Source organism: Maylandia zebra, linkage group LG6 (genome assembly GCF_041146795.1).
Source record: "Maylandia zebra isolate NMK-2024a linkage group LG6, Mzebra_GT3a, whole genome shotgun sequence".
NCBI lineage: Eukaryota > Metazoa > Chordata > Actinopteri > Cichliformes > Cichlidae > Maylandia > Maylandia zebra.
In genome coordinates, this window is record NC_135172.1 from 43,516,074 (window position 1) to 43,537,499 (window position 21,426).

The 21,426-nt window shown below is 45.2% G+C and overlaps 1 protein-coding gene across 1 annotated transcript in view; it reads left to right on the forward strand.

Moving 5' to 3' along the window:
- Window positions 1-16,891, forward strand: part of LOC101471704 (NACHT, LRR and PYD domains-containing protein 12) — a 33,406-nt gene extending 16,515 nt beyond the window's left edge. The window contains exons 7-14 of the mRNA XM_024802858.2: window positions 11,179-11,228; window positions 11,298-11,863; window positions 11,952-12,007; window positions 12,652-12,866; window positions 12,985-13,244; window positions 13,367-13,483; window positions 13,563-13,704; window positions 15,761-16,891. Coding sequence (XP_024658626.2) covers window positions 11,179-11,228; window positions 11,298-11,863; window positions 11,952-12,007; window positions 12,652-12,866; window positions 12,985-13,244; window positions 13,367-13,483; window positions 13,563-13,704; window positions 15,761-16,080 — 1,726 coding nt within the window. The 3' untranslated portion in view covers window positions 16,081-16,891. The remainder of the gene's footprint in view (window positions 1-11,178; window positions 11,229-11,297; window positions 11,864-11,951; window positions 12,008-12,651; window positions 12,867-12,984; window positions 13,245-13,366; window positions 13,484-13,562; window positions 13,705-15,760) is intronic.
- The last annotated feature ends 4,535 nt before the right edge of the window (window positions 16,892-21,426 follow it).

A 21,426-nucleotide genomic window follows, 5' to 3' on the forward strand; every position in this document is an offset into this window, starting at 1 on the left:
GCACTTTTTTGGATTTATACCTGTACCGGGCTGTAATCACAGCAGATATAGACTGGTGGATCACACTATCTTTTGTTTATGTTTATTTCATTGTTGTACTGTAAGAAGTATTAGTGTTTTGAGTTTAAAAACTAACCATAAGACAGTGCGCCTATAAGAGTTGTGTGAGACTGCAAAAGTGTGAAACGTTGTGCTATGTCAATATATATATTTGCAGATACAGTAAAGGCGAACTCACAAAGCCACACTGGTTTCAATTCATTTTAATCCAAGTGTGCAACAGGTGCCCAGGCTCTCTCCTTCCAGATGACTTTTGGCCAGCTGCTCCCTGCTCTGGTCAGTGGAACACCGCTGCCCAAATTGCCTCTCCAGTGCTATGGTGAGGGCCTGGAGCTTCCACTCCTCTGCTGGGGCTAGGTCGAGAAGTACTTGCAATGCATTTCCCTCCAATGCCAGGGCCAGGTATGTGGCAGCGTCTTTGTCACTCCAGCCAGCTGGACTTCTGAGAGATAGGCCTCTAGTGGTGTCCACCCATTATAATTTGGTACCTTGGCTGGCATTTTAGGCATCGCTGCAGGCTGCTGTGAGCTCATTATGGGGGCGAGTGGAGGTGGCTTGTTGATCAAAGAAACTGCACCATGAGCATCAGCATCTGTTGTGTGCAGCAGGTGTTCACTTGTCCTCTCTCTTCCGGTATGATGGCGCCTGCATTTGGCTTTGCCGCTGCCGGCTGCAGTTTTTCTCGCTCTGTTTTAGTGCTGTTTTTTTCCGGCCTTTTTGCTCTCCCTTTTTGTCACTGATATGTTGGGTGCCTTAGTCTATGATTGCCTGACGCTGCTATCTATTCGATCACCTATGGTGGGTCTGGATACCTGATATTGTCCATCCTCTGCTGTCTGGATCGTCGTCAGGCTTCGCCAATGGTACCTTCCTGGGTCCGCGCATATCGCGGAGGAGAGGAAAAAGCGTGTTTCCAGGTGAAACTTAGACTGTTCTGGAAGCGGGGACTAGCTGGTAAGCAAGCATTTCTGGTCACCTGTGCTCAGACAGTTTTTATGGAGGGGAACTTTTCTTCCGTGTCCCTGCTTGAATATGCAGGGCCTGGACCTATGAGACTGTGTTAGCTCAGGAGTGTTCATCCAGACTCTCCGGTTGTTTGGCCTTCCATCCCTGCAGTGAGTGGAATTTATGAGCGTCGCAGATCAAATCCTAAGTTTTTACATCCCCTAAATCGGCCCATTTCTGCTAATGATTTGACTTCTACCTCGCTGAGCATGGTGCTTTTTAATGCCCGATCAATAACAAATAAAATGTTCTTGTTGAACAATTTTATTCTTTCCCAAAAACTGGATTTCTTATTTCTAATTGAAACCTGGCAGCACGATGATCACTATTCATCCTTCATCTAACTTTGCCCAGGTGGGTACTCCCACATCAGCCAGCCTCGGATGTCCAGTCGAGGAGAAGGTATTGCTCAGGACATTTGCATAATCACTGAAACCAGCCCACTGAAGGAACAATGGGCTGGGAGGTCAGCTCCTTAGTCTTAATTATACAAATTCTCATGACCATAGATCAACAACCACTGACCAATGGCCATGAGTCCCATTCACAGAGAGTTGGGGAATGGCTGCAATTACAGGATTGTAAGATGGTGACAGATGATGAGAGATACAGCTTGTTAGAGTTGGAAATAAAGATCCGTTACATTTTGCTGTAGTGCAGACCTTCCCAAAGTGTGGGGCCCGCCCCCTGGGGGGGACGCAGAGCCATTGCGGGGGGGTGGTATGAAAAGGGGGAGAAAAAAACAAAACGCTTGGACACGGCTAGCACGGGGCGCCCACAGAAACACAAAGCAGGAGATGAAGCATCGCTGAATATGTTTCCAAACCAACTTCATTCTGAACCAAAGACTAGAAAATATAATGAAACATATCTTCCCTTTGGCTTCACCTGCACAAGTGCCGAGGTAGAATTGGTTTTCCCTGGGCTCTTCAAATCATGGACAAACAGTATCCCACGTTCTTGATTTTAGTTCTTAAACATTTCTCATAATGACTAACTACTCCTGACATGTTGGAGATGTTAGCTCTTTATACAGTAAAGTTACAAGTGGATACAAATAACATCAGGCTGATCCTGCCACGATTTGTTCCCTCGGTTCAAACCACGGACAAACAGGATCCCACAGCTGTTTATGTGTTTAAACCCAATTTCCACAGAGAGACATTTTTTGAAAATGCATTGATAGCAATGTTGAATATTATTACACAGGAAGAAAAACAACTACACGTAAAATAATCACACGGTGACGCCTCTGCCTTTCTAATGGAGGGACAGTAACTGTGTGTAAAACCTGCAGACAGTCAGATTAACAGTATTTTGTCTCTATCTGCCATTCTTCAATTCATCTCATGTAAACAATAACCTGCGCACAGCGTGACGTGGAAAAAGGCACATGCCTTTGACGTTGCCTGAGGAACTCTGTATTCCTCGTCCACACGTAAACGCAAAAAAGGAGTTTTAAAAAATCTCAGTTTTCGGTGATTCGCCGTTTACGTGGACGAAACAACTGCGTTTTCAAAAATCCCCGTGTAGGTGCGGACGCAGCGTAAATTAGTTAGTAGTTTATTTTATTACTGCCTGTAATTTATTGCAGATTACTTGTATTTATTTAATTGTTTACTAAATGTTTGAGGTGTGAAATAAACAGCAATGGAGCAAAATATGGGCGTGTGTGGTTGGAGGATGTGTTTGTGCGTGTGCACGTGCACATGCACGCGCAGGAGGGGGGGCACGAAGATTTTTCTTGTAAAACAAAGGGGGGCCCAGCAAAAAAAGTTTGGGAACCACTGCTGTAGTGTATGGTCCACCTAGCCTAAATGGTCAGTTTTTAAAGGAGTTCAGGGACTTTTTTTCCTCCACCTTGAAGCTGTCCAGACTGGTTATAGTCTGGAATTTTAATATACACACTGACGATGACTCTGACCTCTTTGCCAGAGGTTTCCTTAGCGTCATGGATTCTTTTCATTTTACACAGCATGTGTCTGGTCCCACACACAGCAAAGGACACACACTGGACCTTGTTTTTACTTTAGGTTTAAACATTGATTTTATTGGTTCTGGGGACATTTTTATCATCATTGTATTCTTTTAACCTGTCTTTCCATCTTTCTCTCTCTCGTATTCGACATGTGGTTAGCTCTTGCATTTTAAATTCCTCTACTGCTGCTAAATTTTCTGATGTTTTTAATTTAGTTTTACTTTCCAATAACGATATTGATTTATTAGCAAATCTTTTTAATAATCATTGTGTTTCTATCTTAGACAGTGTTTGTCCTGTCAAAACCGGACTAGCTCTTGTTTCAAAGTCGTCCCCCTGGATAAATGACAGCATTCGCTATGTTCCTGACGTAAAGATGAGCGATTGTGGAGGAAAACTCCTTTGCATGTCCATCTCTTTCATTTAAAGGACCTTTTAGTTTCTTTTAACACTTTAGTTCAAGATGCGAGGGCGTCCTATTTCTCAGACCTGGTGTCTAAGAGCAGAGGTAACCCCAAGGTACTATTCAACACCATTAGTGATATTGTTGCTCCAGCTACAGCTGCTGTCCCAATTTCATCAAATGAAGATTGTGAAAATGTTCTTTCTTTCTTTGTTGAAAATGTTAGCAATGTGAGGAACAATATCTCTCCTTCTGTGTCTCTGTTGTCTGCTCCAACTCAAGCTAGGCCTGTTATTTTAGAAAGGTTTTTACCTGTGTCCTGACCTGAGCTGGTCAAATTAGTTAATTCGATGAAATCATCCTCCTGCTCTCTTGATTGCTATAACACATTGCTTTAACACAAGCTTTATATTGTAGGGTCTACCCTACAATATAAAGCGCCTTGAGGTGACTGTTGTTGTGATTTAGCGCTGTATAAATAAAATTGAATTGAATTGAATAACTGGAATAGCTGTCATAACGCTGTAATTTAACACGTGAATGTCAGGTGAATAGTCCCATGAGTCTTTAGGCTAGTGGCTTCTCCCCTTAGCCAGTTACAATACATAACTACACCACAATCAGAACTGTGTTGCTTACTGATGCACGATCGGGAATCCCATCAGAACCTCTGCAGGGAAACTAGGGCAATATGACGGTATATATCGTGTGGACGATAGAAAAGTGTCTATCGTGCCATTTGTCTTCTATCGTTTCTAACCTAATTTTATAAATTATTACATAAAATATATCATTAGGGCGATCGTGGCTCAAGAGTTGGAAGTTCGTCTTGTAATTGGAAGGTTGCCGGTTCGAGCCCCGGCTCGGACAGTCTCGGCCGTTGTGTTCCTTCTGTCAGTCTGCCCCAGGGCAGCTGTGGCTACAACTGTAGCTGCCTCCACCAGTGTGTGAATGTGAGAGTGAATGAATAGTGGCATTGTAAAGCGCTTTGAGGGTCTCGAAAAGCGCTATATAAATGCAATCCATTATTATTATTATTATTATTATTATTAAATAGTCTGTGCTGTCTTGTGGTTTTGTGACATGGTGCTGCTATACAGCACCGAGTAACGCAGTAGTTCCGGACATGCAACAGGCAGAGACAGCTACACAGGCAGCCCAAGAAGAAGCACTTTTACCAAAAAGAGGGGGTACGTCTGTGATTTGGTTACCTTTTGGGCTCAACAGCACCGACTCAGAGCAGAACACGCTGTGAGTACAAGAAAATAATTAGTATAATATGATGTGTTAAATTTGTTTAGATCAGAGGAACAGGGAAGGATTTGTTTGTCTGTGTTTTAGTTTGGCTTAGCTGTAGTTCTGAGTGTGTGTAATTGTTTAGAGAGAAAGGAATTTATGGAGACTGGGGGTCTGCCTGCCATAAAAGGAGACAGGAAGCTACAGTTGGGGGTTGCTGATGCTGATGCTTGTACCTTTAATAAAACTCATAATTGTTATAAACTTGGAAGCAGGTTTGCAGGAGACTCTCCACATGCTTATCTGTAAATGTAAGACAATAAGAGGCCAATGGCCCAGTGGATGCAGAGTGGGAGTCTCAGTGTTTGTAATATGTTAACTCTGTTTTGTATTTTTTCTAAAGGAATTTGGTGTAGCTTGGGTGAGGAGATTACTTTTATGACCGGCAGGAAGTCACATACACAGAGACACACACACAGTGCTTAAACTGTTACACTCACACATACACACACAGGTACGTGCATACAGTCACTCACATGTACTCACATAGACATACGGGTACGCGCACACAGGCACTCACATGCTCGTGCATACACACAGACACAGCGTTTGCAGCACACCATGGGGGTTTTATGATGGGGTCACTTCTACAAAACTGTTTCACAGACAAAGGAGTGAAGATTTGCAGAGGGACACCGGCCTTGCACATCTCCCCTTCTAGAAGATGCATGCTTAAATGAAGATAAATAAAGATGAATAAAGGTTTTGTGAAATGACTACTGAGTTCCGGTGCCGGAACTCAGTAGTCCGGCACCGGACTACTGAGTCCGGTGCCGGACTATTTCATCCATCCTCATCCAGAGAGGATGCTTCGAGGAATAAAAAGAACTGGGGTGAAACTGATTTCGTAACAACGCCCATTTGCTAGCTATGCTAAAAACTATTCCCGCGCCCGATGGCAGCAAAACAGATCTCTTCTGTCAACTACAGAAGGCCCACGAAAAAGAATAATCAAGAATCCAGAAAATCCGAGCTAAACCAAGATGTAGAACAACGGGAGCAAGTTGGGAAAAGAAAAACTACAGCCAGCCGAAGATACAGCAGTCTTTCACACAAGGCACGCCACATGAAAAAACATCCCAGCGCCATAAACAAATCGCAGGAGCTGTCTCGCATTACATTTGTAAAGGCATGGCCCTGTTTATGTAGCTGAGAGGGACAGCTTTCGTGACCTCGTCAAAGTCCTTGATCCCAGGTATGCCCGGTCGTAAGCACTTCAGTAAAGTCGAGTTGCCTCGCTTATATGGCGCATGCCGGGCTAAAGTAGAGAAGGATGTTTGCAGTGTCGTGCATTATGCCTTGGCTGCTGACCTATGGACGAGCAGGGATATGCAACCCTACATGAGCGTAACCATCCATTTCATTAACAAAGACTGGACCCTCTCCACTCACTGTTTACAGACTGGTAACTTTCCGATAACCACACTGGAGTCATGTTAGCCCAAGGTATGAGTCTGCCATTGCTACATATTTAACGTGCATAAAGTGCATTATGTGCATATATATGTGTGCATGTAGTACTAAGATATATATATATATATATAAAAAAAAAACACCCAGCACGCCCCTGCGGGCGGTTTATCCTTCAAGCTCGGGTCCTCTACCAGAGGCCTGGGAGCTTGAGGGTCCTGCGCAGTATCTTAGCTGTTCCCAGGACTGCGCTCTTCTGGACAGAGATCTCCGATGTTGTTCCCGGGATCTGCTGGAGCCACTCGTCTAGCTTGGGAGTCACCGTACCTAGTGCTCCGATTACCACTGGAACCACCGTCACCTTCACCCTCCACATCCTCTCGAGCTCTTCTCTGAGCCCTTGGTATTTCTCCAGCTTCTCGTGTTCCTTCTTCCTGATATTGCTGTCATTCGGAACCGCTACATCGATCACTACGGCCGTCTTCTTCTGTTTGTCTACCACCACTATGTCCGGTTGGTTAGCCACCACCATTTTGTCCGTCTGTATCTGGAAGTCCCACAGGATCTTAGCTCAGTCATTCTCCACCACCCTTGGGGGCATCTCCCATTTTGACCTCGGGACTTCCAGGTTATACTCGGCACAGATGTTCCTGTACACTATGCCGGCCACTTGGTTATGGCGTTCCATGTATGCCTTGCCTGCTAGCATCTTGCACCCTGCTGTTATGTGCTGGATTGTCTCTGGGGCATCTTTACACAGCCTGCACCTGGGGTCTTGCCTGGTGTGATAGACCCCAGCCTCTATGGATCTTGTGCTCAGAGCTTGTTCTTGTGCTGCCATGATTAGTGCCTCTGTGCTGTCTTTCAGTCCAGCTTTGTCCAGCCACTGGTAGGATTTCTGGATATCAGCCACCTCCTCTATCTGCCGGTGGTACATACCGTGCAGGGGCCTGTCCTTCCATGATGGTTCCTCGTCTCCCTCCTCTTTCTTGGGTTTCTGCTGCCTGAGGTATTCACTGAGCACTCGGTCAGTTGGGGCCATCTTCCCAATGTATTCTTGGATGTTCGTTGTCTCATCCTGGACTGTGGTGCTGACACTCACCAGTCCCCGGCCCCCTTCCTTCCGCTTAGCGTACAGCCTCAGGGTGCTGGACTTGGGGTGAAACCCTCCATGCATGGTAAGGAGCTTTCTTGTCTTTATGTCAGTGGCTTCTACCTCCTCCTTTGGCCAGCCTATTACCCCAGCAGGGTACCTGATCACAGTCATAGGTGTTGATAGCCCGGATCTTGTTCTTACCATTCAGCTGACTCCTCAGGACTTGCCTGACCCTCTGCAGGTACTTGGTGGTTGCAGCTTTTCTAGCGGCCTCTTCATGGTTCCCATTCGCCTGCGGGATCCCCAGGTATTTGTAACTGTCCTCTATGTCTGCAATGTTGCCTTCTGGTAGTTCAATCCCCTCAGTTCTGACTACCTTCCCTCTCTTTGTTACCATCCGACTACACTTCTCCAGTCCGAATGACATTGGAACGACATTGCTGTATAGCCTGGTAGTGTGGATCAGTGAATCGATGTCTCGTTCACTCTTGGCATACAGCTTGATGTCCTCCATGTACAGGAGGTGGCTGACAACTGCTCCGTTCCGTAGTCGGTATCCGTAGCCAGTCTTGTTAATGATCTCACTGAGGGGGTTCAGGCCTATGCAGAACAGCAGTGGGGACAGAGCATCTCCTTGGTAGATCCCGCACTTGATGGTGACTTGTGCTATGGGCTTGGAGTTGGCCTCTAATGTTGTGCGCCACATCCCCATTGAGTTCCTGATGAAGGCTCTTAGGGTCCCATTGATCTTGTACAATTCTAGGCATTCCAGTATCCAGCTGTGGGGCATTGAGTCATAGGCCTTCTTGTAATCAATCCAGGCAGTGCACAGGTTGGTCAGTCTGGTCTTGCAGTCTCGGCTGACTGTTCTGTCTACCATTAGCTGGTGTTTTGCGCCTCTGGTATTCTTGCCAATTCCTTTCTGTGTCCCGCTCATGTATTGGCCCATGTGCCTGTTCATCTTAGCCGATATGATGCCTGACAGGAGCTTCCATGTAGTACTGAGGCAGGTTATTGGTCGGTAGTTGGAGGGGAACGGTCCCTTCTTGGGGTCCTTGGGGATCAGGACCGTCCGACCTTCGGTTAGCCATTCCGGGTGTCTCTCGTTAACTAGCAGCTGGTTCATTTGTGCTGCCAGACGCTCGTGGAGTGCAGTCAGCTTCTTTAGCCAGTAGGCGTGAACCATGTCGGGCCCTGGTGCTGTCCAACTCTCCATACTGGAGACCCTTTCTTGGATATCTGCCACTGTGATGGTTACTGGACCCTGTTCAGGGAGGTCGCTGTGGTCTGCCCTCAGATCCACTAGCCACTGAGCATTGCCGTTATGGGTTGCATCCTTCTCCCATATGCTCTTCCAGTATTGCTCCGTCTCCAGCCTTGGTGGTGCTGTTCTCTTATTGTTCCCTTGCCACTGAGAGTACACCTTTGCTGGTTCTGTGGAGAACAGCTGGTTTATTCTCCTGCCTTCTATCTCTCTGGTGTACCTCCTCAAGCGGCTGGCCAAGGCTGTGAGTCTTTGCTTGGCAGTTTCCAAGGCCTCAGGTATGGACAGCTTGCTGTATTTCTTATGCACCTTCTTTGTCGCACCTTTCTGCAACTCCGTTAGTTGGCTAACCTCCCTCCGTGCTACTTTGATCTTGCCCTCTAGCCTCCTTCTCCATGGAGGGTACTGCCCCTTGTGGCTGTTCAACTTGTAGCCAAGCATCTCACTGATCACTGCTGCCTTATTGTAGATCAGCTTGTTAGTGTTGGTAATCGTGGTTGTAGGTATTGTCCGTAGTGCTGCATTAACATCATCTAGCAGACCTTCTGAGGGTACTTCACGTAATCTTGGTAACCGGCTGCGGGGGATCCAGGTTTCAAACTTGGCCATGATCCTATCTTTCAGGTCAGTTCCTCTCGCACTCAACGATCCTTCTCCTATCGCACTTGGGGCTATGTACCCAATCTCGGGTGGGGGTGATGATATCTCCCCCCTGACCTGGTGTCCTGACTCCTCCTTGCCGTAGCATTTGTGTTGTACCTCGTCAATCTCTAGCTGTGAGAGCAGTCCCTTCTTTCGAATGTTGGAACACTGAGCTACTAGTTGTTTTGCCGTCATTGTGGATGTTGGATATCGAAGAATCCATAGGTCCCGCATCCTATTCATATAGCCCCTTCCGCCGGGGTTACTTGCGTAGTAGCATTCCAACAATGCCCTGTTTTCGTTTCTTGCCCACCGATGCCTTCTTGTTCCAGTAGCCCACTTTTCGTCAGGGTGCCCTGGTTCCTCAACACCTGACGCGGACCTTGTTGATCCGGGCGACATCCGAGCCGGCATGCCTTCACGTTCAGTGAGAGACTGAGATTACCAAAAAGCACCACTGTCCAACACAGGAAAACATTCCTGCCTGTGGCCATCTCCCTGTACAACTCCTCCATCTAACACTCTGTAATCACTGCAATAGTTACATCCTTTTTACACACACTCTTTTCTTACTCGATAATGTTGCTGTCATTATTCTTGATGATTATTTATAATCACATCTGTCAACCCTGGATATTTATTATTTGATGATTTGTATATGTTTTAACATATAGTACTGTCAAATAGTCTAGTCTGTTTTTGTTAATGTTACTGTGCTGGAGCAACTGTAACCCACATAATTTCCCTAGGGATTAATAAAGTATGCTGATTCTGATTCTTTGCCAGCTGATTACACGATTTGGCCTGGTGAGGAAAAGCTGGGGTGTCGGACTCCAGTTTGTTGGTCTGGTGACTCAAACAGACTCTCCTCCACACAGTCCTCATTTATAAAGTGCTTTACAAACCCCACCATCACGGCTAACAGCTGGATTTGCCCGTTTGAGTGCAGCTAGCCAAATACCGAACAGTCACTTCCTGCTAAAGACGGACAGTAAAGTGGACAGTACATCCTGAGTTTAATATAAACTCATTGTTGCAGCACTGAAGTGATCCTCTTACACTGATGTTTAGTTTCAGTGTCCTTATTTTCCTCCGAGGTATCGATCTTGTCACTAGTTGGCTAACATAAACTAATGTAAGTGCCAACCAACCACATGACATCACGCTTGTACTGACAGAAGTTGGCGCTAAACATGTTTTTAAAACTTTGACTTTAATCATTTATTCCTTAAATCCAGCTTCACAGATAGAGTTACATCTGAGAGCAGGGCTCCATGATGTAAAATAGCCTTTATACGTGTAGTGTTTCAGGTCCCGGTTAAACATGAGCAACAGAGTGCTGACTGCAGTTCAGTCAGTAAGTGTTATAAATAACAGTGGTTAATGGGATTTTACATAGAAAGATTTAAAATCTTAGGCTGTTGTTTTTTTAATACCTGTACCTGAAGGCAACATTACCGACTCCAGTGGCTAACAGCTCCTCAGCTCTAAAACTGTGATGTCAAACTAAATAACCCTGGGTTCTGTAGATAACAAACATTATGAGAACATTGTCTCTCTTTGTCCCAATGACCAGGTCAAAGTGAGATTTGAGAAATGTACCCCACAGCAGTGCTAAAAGCTGAAATACAGAAACAAACTTCTTTTCCTGTTAGAAATGTTTGGCTTTATCAGTGTTTACCTGCTCCTATAAATGCTTATCTGGAGTAAAGTTTGACAACACTGCTCGATGAAAGAAGACCGAATCCTTCTCCACCCAGACCAAAGCCACAGGGTGGAGCATGTCTCTGAGTGCTGCTTCACCTTTGTTGTTTCATATCAGGTGCTCGTTACTTGTCCTCTGACCATTTTTTTTTATTGAGTTTCGTGTCTCTGATAAGGTTGTTTTCTCTCCATCTGTGAACTAATTTTACCAACTCAAGGCAATAATTTCCTGTCACGGTGCCTTGACAAAACATGTTTATCATATTAGATTATTTCATGTTTATTTACTAATAATAACAGCCTGACCTCTTCTGCCTCAGTGTGGACCACAATGAAGAGCACTGGGTCGACCCACAGCTTCTGAACAAGTGTAAGTGTCACTGAGTTTCTCTGTAACATCGACTGAGCTGAAGCTTAACTCACTGCATCTCTTTCACAGATGCCTGTGATCTCACATTCGACCCCAACACTGTGAATGAAAACCTCGTCCTGTCTGAATGTGACAGGAAAGTAAGCTACACTAAGGAAAAGCAGTCGTATCCTGATCATCCAGAGAGATTTGACCAAGTGAATCAGGTGCTGTGTCGAGAGGCTCTGACTGGGCGCTGCTACTGGGAGGTGGACTGGGAAGCGTTTGTGAATATTGGTGTTGCATATAAGAGCCTGCCGAGGAAGGGACACTGGGACACAGAAATTGACCGTACTGACAAGAGCTGGTGTTTCAGCATCACCAATTCAAACGGTTACTCCTTCCGACACGGGTTGAGGGAAACTTTTATACCGGTCCCACACATCGACGTCCAAGCATTCCTGGCCAGACGCAGGAGACTGGGACTGTTTCTGGACTGGCCAGCTGGCACTCTGTCCTTTTATTCACTTTCTGGTGACAAAAAAACTCTCATTCATACCTTCCACACCACGTTCACCGAGCCTCTCTACCCAGCATTCACTGTTAATCACGGAACTTTGACCCTGTGCAGGGTGGTGAAGCTGCAAATGGAAACTGTGAGTATTTCTGGTTCTTTGGTAGCACCAACATCACAAGTTTGTGTAACTACAAAAAATATTTAATTTGCCCTCTCTGGACTTTTAGGCTCGATCAAGCTTCACACCTGAGATGAGAAAAGAAAGAGCAGGCGTTTCATACAGGTACGACACGCAAGCCTCGATGTGCCCACTGTGAGATTATGTCCTCTGCAAACACACAGGTGCTCAGAGTGCTTTACATATGCAAAGAAGAATGTGGGGAAAATTAAAAATGCTTTTAACAAATGTTTGATTGGTTGAGTCTGAATGTCAGATTGTGTCTGACAGTAGATGGTGGTCACCAATTGATGGAGTATTGGGAGCCAATTAATATACTGCTGTTTACAAGGTTGAATGTCAGTTTGAGTCTTTGTTTTATGTGTTATATTTTTGCAACTTCCCAACACACACATTTGTTAACTTTAACATGGCCTTGGTTGGTTATACCTTAACTGGTTAAAATACCAAAGTCATGGTCAATAGAGGCAGTGGCTGACCATCAACTCCTACACACGAGTAAGTAAAGTTTTAATTAAAAGAGACGGATGTGATCATCTAACTGTCATCTGATGGAAACGTTGAAGAAGGCCATAGATGCTTCTTCCTCTTTTAGGATTCTCTCACTAGTATAATAACATAAAGCCTTGGGTTTTACTTTACAGTATGAATTCTATTGTGATGACAGTCTTGCACCATATAAATTAAATTAGACTGAATTTAACAGCTACAGCATTGAGCTCCATGTTGAACCGTTCTGTGTCGTTCAGGTTCCTGTTTCCCGGTCCAGGGTTGTTCCAGTGTTCTTTGACTGGTCTGGTCTTTGATGTGACTCGTGAGAGTGAGGTCACCTACAAGACTCTGATCTGGGATCCTCTGGTCCTCCAACCAGCGCACAAAGTGGCCGGAGGCCCGCTGTTCGGCATCGAGTGTCCTCGGGACTCTATACGTCAGCTGCACCTCCCACACTGTGAACCTGAGCCGGGTAAGGACGCCACTGAAACACCTGAAGGAGAATTAAACCTGCAGAAAATGCTCTGATTTGCTTTCCATGGAAAGTTTCTGGAGGCTGTTGCAGTGAACGAAGCTGTGTGTTTTCCCAGCACTGGTCTCTGACAGCATCTCTGTGGTCCACATCACGGATGATGGCATGAGCATCATACAGCCTCTGGAGATCACTGAGACTCACGTGGTCGTGGACGTCCCTCACCTCTCCGCCTTTGGCCTCGTCTGGGATCTCGTTGAGCGGTTTTTCAATTACATGACGAAACCCGTTCGTGGCCAAGTCCTGCTCTTCCTGAGAAACAGGCCACGCCCCATCCTCAGTGTGATGCTGCTCCCAGGAAACGTCCCTCTGCACGACGTATGACTTCATCATGAAATCATTAAATGGCTTCTGCATGAATAAATCCTCTGATTGTATCTGTTTGCTTTGAAGCTCTGAAACTACTCATGCACTAAGAAAATGTTGTGATGTCTCTGAAGGTGAAAGTGCAGCACGCTGCTTCAGAGTACATCGAAGCGCCGTCCTTCTGTTATTTCCACAAAGGTCAAAAGTACAGTCTGAGCAGCGCCCCGCACGACTTTAAAATACAGCCTGCAGTGAGTATCAGTCGCTGAGTGTCAGCAGACACTTTGTCCACAAAGCTGTTTTAAATTGTGCGTTTCCATTTCGCTTCAGCGTGCAGAGTTTTTTGAAAATTACGGACCAAATTACCACCCGACCTTTGAGATCATCCTGACAACGAACGCAGAGGAAGTGATGCTGATGGTGCAAGATCCCGAGGAGACACGAGTGTGGGAGCACGACCTTCGTCTGCCCGGTGAGCCTTAACTCAGCACAAACTGAAACCTGACAGAGATCCAACCTGCACATAAAAGAGAAACGAACTTAATTCTCTCAAATCTCCGTCCTCGTTTCACTGTTAAATAAATGTAAAATAATAATAAGTTTATTAAGTTTACACCGCTGTGCGTCTGCCTGATTCAGTCTGCGCTCTGAATTTCATCCACAGTCAGTTTAGTTCGAAGCACATCTAACAGCAGCACACATTAACCAAAGTGCTGCACAGCTAAATGCAATAAAAGCCTCGAGGCTGAACAAATGACTTTGATGATGACGAAAAAAGTCTTCGTCCAGATGAACAGAATCAACTTCCTGGGATTTTTTAAAAAAAGATTACTTGGAGGTGAAACACCCCATCTCATTAATACTATAAACCAGTGTGTCACACAAAGCCAGGATTATCCCACAGGAAGGAAACAGCCTGGTACATACACACAATATTCAGGTGCAGCCAAAGGAAATCCTGCTTCTACTAAAGGCACGTAACAATGCCTTCAGATCAGGTGACGCTCAGGCCTGCAGTACGTCCAGGGCAGACCTGAAGAGGGGCACCAAGAAGGCCGAGCACAGCTACAAGCTGGAGGAACACTTTGTCAACTAGGACCCACGATGCCTGTGGCTGGGCATTCACACCATGAATGTTTCCTCCTTCAATGAGCTTCTACGCTCATTTTGACAAGGACGACAAGGAAAAGTCTGCCAGAACCCTGCCCTCTGATGACATCTCTAGCACGTTGCTTGCCCAGGCAGTAGTACCAGCGTGCTTCAAGACCACCTTCATCGTGCCAGTGCTGAAACGCTCATCACCAGCATGCCTGAACGACTTCAGGTGGGAGAGGACAGACACCCATGTCCCCATCTACATAAATGGCACAGCTGTTGAACGAGTCTCCGGCTTCAAGTTCTTGGGGACTCACATCTCTGAGAATCTGACCTGGTCAACTGACACCTCCAGCCTGGTCAAGAAGGCCCATCAGTGCCTCTTTTTCTTGAGGACACTGACGAAGAACCACCTGTCTTATGACATACTGGGTAACTTTTACTGGTGTGCGATGGAGAGCATCCTGACCAACTGTGTCCCAGTCTGGGAACTGTTACCGAACGCTAGGCACTGCAGTGAAAACCGCCCAACGCATCACAGGGACTCCACTTCCTGCCGTTGAGGATGTCCACAAGAAGACATGTCTACGCATCAATTCTCAGGGACTCCTCTCCTCCTGCCAATAAACTCTTCCAGCTCCTCCCCTCCAGAAGGCGCTACAGGAGCCTTCAGACTAAAACCAGCAGGTTTAGGAACAGCTCCTCCCCACAGCTGTCACCGAACTGAACTCACCCCCCCGCTGAACATTTCCATCCACACTCACCTAACTCCTACACTCCTCCTCCCCCCATCCCTCCCAGTGACCATGATCATGACTGTCATTCATTCTCAACGTTCACCACATGCTCACATTGGTTACTGCTGTAGTTTAGGACACTGACATAGTCTCTGTTATAGTGCGTCCACTGTTCAGAGAGCTACGCTTCCTCGGCTGTAGATATATTCATAGCGCTGTTTACCACACATCATGCATCTGTATCGATGTAGCACATCTGTACATTTGGTCTGTATAGCAATATAAACATCTGTATATTTACTTACTATTTGTACATAATCTGTGCATAACTGTTCCCACCTTTTATCCAACGCTAATCTGTATGTAATCTGCTCCTATTGCACTTCTGATTAGATGCAAACTGTATTTCTTACCCTGTATTCAAACACGTGTAATGACAATAAAGTTGAATCCTAATCCTACAAAGTCTCATTAGATCACCAGATAAATGTGCTGCTGTAAACAATCCCTGAAGAAAAGTGTCTCCTCTGTAAAAACTGTATTTTTAAAGGACAGAAATCACTCGACCGTTGTGTCCATTAAAGAAAACCAGCTTTGGGACGTTTGCTGTCCTGCTCAGAATCACTGATCTGATTTGTAGAAATGTTGCACTGAAATGTGCTCACTGTGTTTCTGACTCTAAACGTATTTTTTCAGCTTCATCCTCGGCTGACTCTCCAGGTGGAAGTCCTCTTCAGATGGGGAACAGCGCCTCAGCAGAGAAGCTGCGACTCGCTCGCACAAACTTCATCGATAAAGTGTCGAATCCGGTTCTGAACAAGCTGCTGGACGAGCTGCAGCACGTCACCGTGCTAACTGATGCTGAGGGCGAAGCGGCCAGAGCCAAACCGAGAGACGAGAAAGCTCGAGACCTGATCGACATGGTGCGAAAGAAAGGAGCTGAAGCAAGTTCAAAAATGATCGCCGTCTTTTATGCCAACGATCCGTATCTGTGCAAAGAGCTCGGCTTACTGTGACACGAACAAAGAGACTCGTTGAACTAAAATTTCCTTTCTTTCTTCTTAAAGTCACGATTATGTTTCCACTGATCACACTTCTTAGAAAGCAGATGAGCTTAGACGTGAGGGGAGACGTCCAGTAAATATCCATAAAAGAAAAATTCCAGTTTTTTCTGCAAAGAATGTCTGAAATGTATTTTAGAAATGTTAGTGTTTGTCAGACAGGAGGACAGAGAAAGTAGAAAGAGTGAGACACAGCTGCACTGGTGAATGATGCGAGCTGGACTCAGATCAGTGAAGCCAGCAGAGCCTGTGGTCGTGAACCATGTTTATGTGGAAATACAACACAAAGGTTAATAAAATGCAGCGAATGCCTGCAGTGTTGAGTGTAACGTGTTATTACTTGTGTTATAAAGGTTCAGTTCTTTGTGCAGCAGCTGGATGAAAAGAAAAAACCATCAGCTGAGTTTTTGGGACTTTCGGTCTGAATGAACAGGACGATGCAGGAAGTGTGTTTTTCATCGTGTTTATCATTGAAGTATTAAGACTCGTAACACTATATATGCAAATGTTTCTGTACCTGTGAGCTGTGCTCTGTAAACTGACCAGGATCCAGACCTTTCATATGAACACTTAAACACACGAGTTCCAATAAAAATGCTTTGATTGTGTTTGTTTGCTTTGTGGTTTAAGCGTTTATTTCCTGCACGTTGATGCTTGCTCATAGGGGGTCATATAACTGTTGGGTTTTTCTCTGTATCTATGAAGCGCCTTGAGGCGACTTATGTTGTGATTTGGCGCTATATAAATAAAATTGAATTGAATTGAATTGATGTTCGACGCCGGGATGTTCTGTTCTCGATGTCATGGCAAAAACTTCAGCTTTATGAAGCAGAAGAAGCCACATGTTTATCACCCGCTGCAGCTTGTGTCTGTTTTTTAAAGGCTTGTTTTTTACTTATTGCTAAGCTTCAGGACAGGTGAGTTTCCTTCCCTCACCTCCTCTCCCCTCATCTTAGACCCTCCCTCTTAAGATGCAAACAGAGGAGGCGAGGAAGAGACAGGAGGAGAGAGGAGTCAAGGCAGCAGGTAGGAGACAGAGGAGTCGTTGCTCTGAAACCATCGTTCTAATGAACAAACACTTACAACATGATATGTAACGCTAATCAGTTACATGTAACTGATTACAGTTACTGAGGAAGAACATGCAGTTAAATCTGAATGTTTGCTTTTTCGTCTCCTTTAAATTTGAACTGGTTTCCAAACCATGAGCAGCTCAGGTGGAGCTCAGCAGTCAGGTCAGCTGGTCTGAAGTCAGTTGCTTTCCACTGCAGCTGTGCGCTCACTCAGGACAGCCTGAACATCTGGCTCAGCCATCCTTCCTCCTGCCCATGTTTTTGGTGTTAATATGACTTTTATTTTTATTTGTTCTCTCATCAGCTTCAAAACATAATGTAGCTCAAATCACTAGAAGATTAGCTAATGAAAACCTTCTGATCCACTAGTTTGTGGGATGTTTATTCATATTCTGGTCAAACGTGGCTTCAGTGGTTTTTTCTACGGTCCAGATGTGGATCCAGGTGACAGGAAATGCTTTTAATTTGAAGCACTGATGATGATGAACACCTCACATCACTCGTACCTTTGCAGGCTCAGCATCCATCAGCCACACCCACTAACAGCAGCTTCCCTCTACATCACTGCTCTTTGAAAACTACTGGAATTGGTGGCCTGGAAAATTAGGCCCTGGCGATCTGTTACCCTCAGAAGGCCGGAGTAACCTGTAAGAGCCGTTTATACTCATGTAGATTCATAATCAGGTTTTTACCTTTTTTGTTTCACAAAGCGTCACAGGATATTTTATTAAAGCAGCTTAGCAACAGTACAACAGAAACTCTTCTTTGATTAATAATAAAGAGGATTTATTTTTAGCAAAAGCACATGTAGATAAACTCTGGTATAGTACTCTTCATCATTTCAAACATAAAAGGCTGGAGGTTGACCTTTAACCTCTCAGGTGTGGTCAAAGGAGCTTGCAAAGAAAGGCGTCTGGACTTCTTTAAGTTACTTGAAGATCAGTTTGATGTAGTCTCTCTCTTCACCTGCATACCCACCACGGAGGCCGTGGAGACTGTCAGAAAACGACTACAAGAAGACAGCTCCTTGGAAGACAGGACCAACTTCACACCCGATCAGATCTGCACACTGTTAGACCTCTGCCTCACCACTACATACTTCAAATACAACGAAGGCTTCTACAGACAAAAACATGGCTGTGCCGTGGGCTCCTCCGTGTCACCTATTGTAGCCAACCTTTACATGGAGGAAGTGGAGAGAAAGGCTGTTGGCTCTTTCAAAGGAAGAGTACCCAGCCACTGGTACAGATATGTAGACGACACCTGGGTCAAAATCAAGACACAAGAAGTGGAATCCTTCACTGCGCACATTAACGCTGTGGATAAAAACATCAAGTTCACCAGGGAAGACACAAAGGACAACTGTCTGCCTTTCCTGGACTGCGCCGTGCACATTGAAGAGAACGGCAACCTCAACATCGAAGTTTACCGGAAGCCCACACACACGGACCAGTACCTCCTCTTTGACTCCCATCACCCTCTGGAACACAAACTTGGAGTAATTAAGACCCTACACCACCGGGCAGAACATGTTCCCTCTAAGCATGAAGGGAAAAAGAAGGAACACACACATGTAAAGGAAGCACTCAAAACGTGCGGCTATCCTAAATGGGCGTTCTTAAAGTCAGCAAAGAGGCACAGAAAAGAAGACCAGACACCAGCGAGGGAGGATAAGAAGGACAGACGCAACAACATTGTCATCCCCTATGTAGCCGGTGTATCAGAGAAACTCAGGAGAGTTTTCTCCAAGCACAACATCCCGGTGCATTTCAGACCCAGCAACACACTCAGACACAAACTGGTTCACCCGAAAGACAAAGCGCCAAAACACAAACTTAACAATGTGGTGTTTGCTGTACAGTGCAGCGAGGAATGCTCAGACCTCTACATTGGAGAGACCAAACAGCCACTTCACAAGCGCATGGCACAACACAGAAGAGCCACCTCCACAGGACAAGACTCAGCAGTCCATCTGCATCTAAAGGTCAAAGGTCACTCTTTCGAGGATGCCAATGTTCACATTTTGGACAGAGAGGACAGATGGTTTGTGTGACGGCCAGTGGGCTGGCCTTATGTTTTGCTTTTGCTTTTACCTGTTTCTTGCAGGTAGGTGGAGCTGACCCAATTATTGATGCAGCACACCTGAGAGGGCCAGTCCCAGTGTATATAAAGACACCTTGACTGAACCAGGGGGGCTGGCTTTTGGCTCCTTCTGACGTGTTATGTTTATTTGGAAGTTTCAGTTATGGCTGTTATGTCCTTTAAATTGTCTTTAAGTTGCTTTACCTTATTTTCATTAAATATGTCTTACAGTCTTTAAAAGCCTGTGTGTGGTCTCCCATTTGTTTGTCACTTCCTATGAGCCGGGTTGTGACATATACATGTGTATAAAGAGGAGTGAAAGAAGCATCTATGTCCACTGTGAGCGACCATCTTTGAACAGAGGCGGGGCTTACGACACCAACTCTCTGCCATCTATAATCCAGTTTTGAGATCCCTTCCCAGACGCCTTAACGCCCACTCACATCCTGGGCCATCTGACCTCAGGAATTCACATGATAAGGTGGGGCCAGGTTTCACAATGAACACACCCGGAACTCTGGCTGATTGGGACCCACACCCAGTTTCACACCTTGGCTCAGGCGATTAGAGGATCATCAGGGGGTCCTTTTGTCCCTCTGTGGGGGGTCACTCCCACTGGGTTTATATCTGGGACTCTCCACCATTTGACCTTAGAACTGAAGAAGCTTCTCGGATGAGAGGTGAAACGTCTTCAAGCTACTTAAAGAAGTCCAGACGCTTCTCTTTGCAAGCTCCTTTGACTACGATGACCTGGATGACTGAGAACCTTCAGACATAAAAGGACAATGCAGTTTAAAAATGAAAAGTTTTATATCACAAGTTGTGGATTATCTGTTTGCCCAGCTGGTAACATCTGGTGGACAAAGGTTGTTTCTCCGTCTCTTCTTTATTTTATTTTTTTACTTTTTAGTTCATTTGCTGTTATAATGCTGATACAGATACTGTCTGCAGCTTTATCAGCAAACCGTTAATACCAGCAAACATATCAGCCTCATATTTCAGGCTCTACTATTAGTTTCTTATATCTGAAACCAGGAAAGAAACCTTGATCATGAAAACACAGGAGAATCTGATGGATTCATGATGGTGCTGTTTAACAGTCTGAGAATGAGTCAAGAATAAAAAGTGTGTGAGTGAGTTGCTGTGGGTGTAATCTGATCACGAGTGACACACTAATGAGGAATGCACAGAAACAACAACTCTGAATTATTTATGAACAGCTGAGCACAGACGGGGAGAGGCCGAGTTTATTCTGTAAGGCTGCAGATATCAGGCTGTAAATGTCCTTATTTCTACTGGATATTCTAACATGCTGCTCTGCAGACTTTACCTGTCCTGTCTGATCATGTTTCACCTGGAAAACTGAGAACAGGAAGTGTGGAGTTTGTTTTCAGCTACTTTATTAAATCCAAACTCCTCTCAGCCGCCGTCAGTGTTACAGGTCATGAGCTGATGGCAGGAGGCACAGTCGATGGGATATGATCACCGACGAGGACAGGATGTGATGCACAGGCTCTCCCGGTTCATGGGGAATGTTTTGAACAATTTTCTTTGTTCTAATGTTTTTCACCATTTCAGCACACATGCAGACGTGATGTCTGGCTTCAGATGTGAGAGTCAGTTAATGATTATGTGAAGGTCGGGCTGTAACTGTTCATGTGTTACTATTTATGACTCTAATAGCTGATCTGTCTCAGTGACGTATGTTTGGTTTTTGGAATCACGTATAAAAAAGTGTAAAACTGAGTCTGAGTGAAAACATGAAGGTCAGAGAACATTTCCTCCAGATTAATGTCACAGTTTACAAACCAAAGATATGAGAGGCAGCGACGTTTGTGCAGGTTAAACACTGAAATGTGTGTTTACAGGGAGCACACGTGACAGCGCTACAAATATACAGCAAGGCAATCAGAGAAGATGGAGACAAGTAACCACCAAAATAACAGTTATAATAGAACTGAAAGAAAACAGGAAGGTGAGAATGTAAACAGTAAACAAAGTAATAATCAGCCTTTGAATATTCAATAAGAAACAGCAGAGAAACACTTTGTGCGACAGCTTCATAGAGAGAGAACATGGAAACACAGCGAGGCGGCCAGAATAAGCACCAGACCTCCACCTCCCCGGCTCTTTCTTTGTCTCTTGC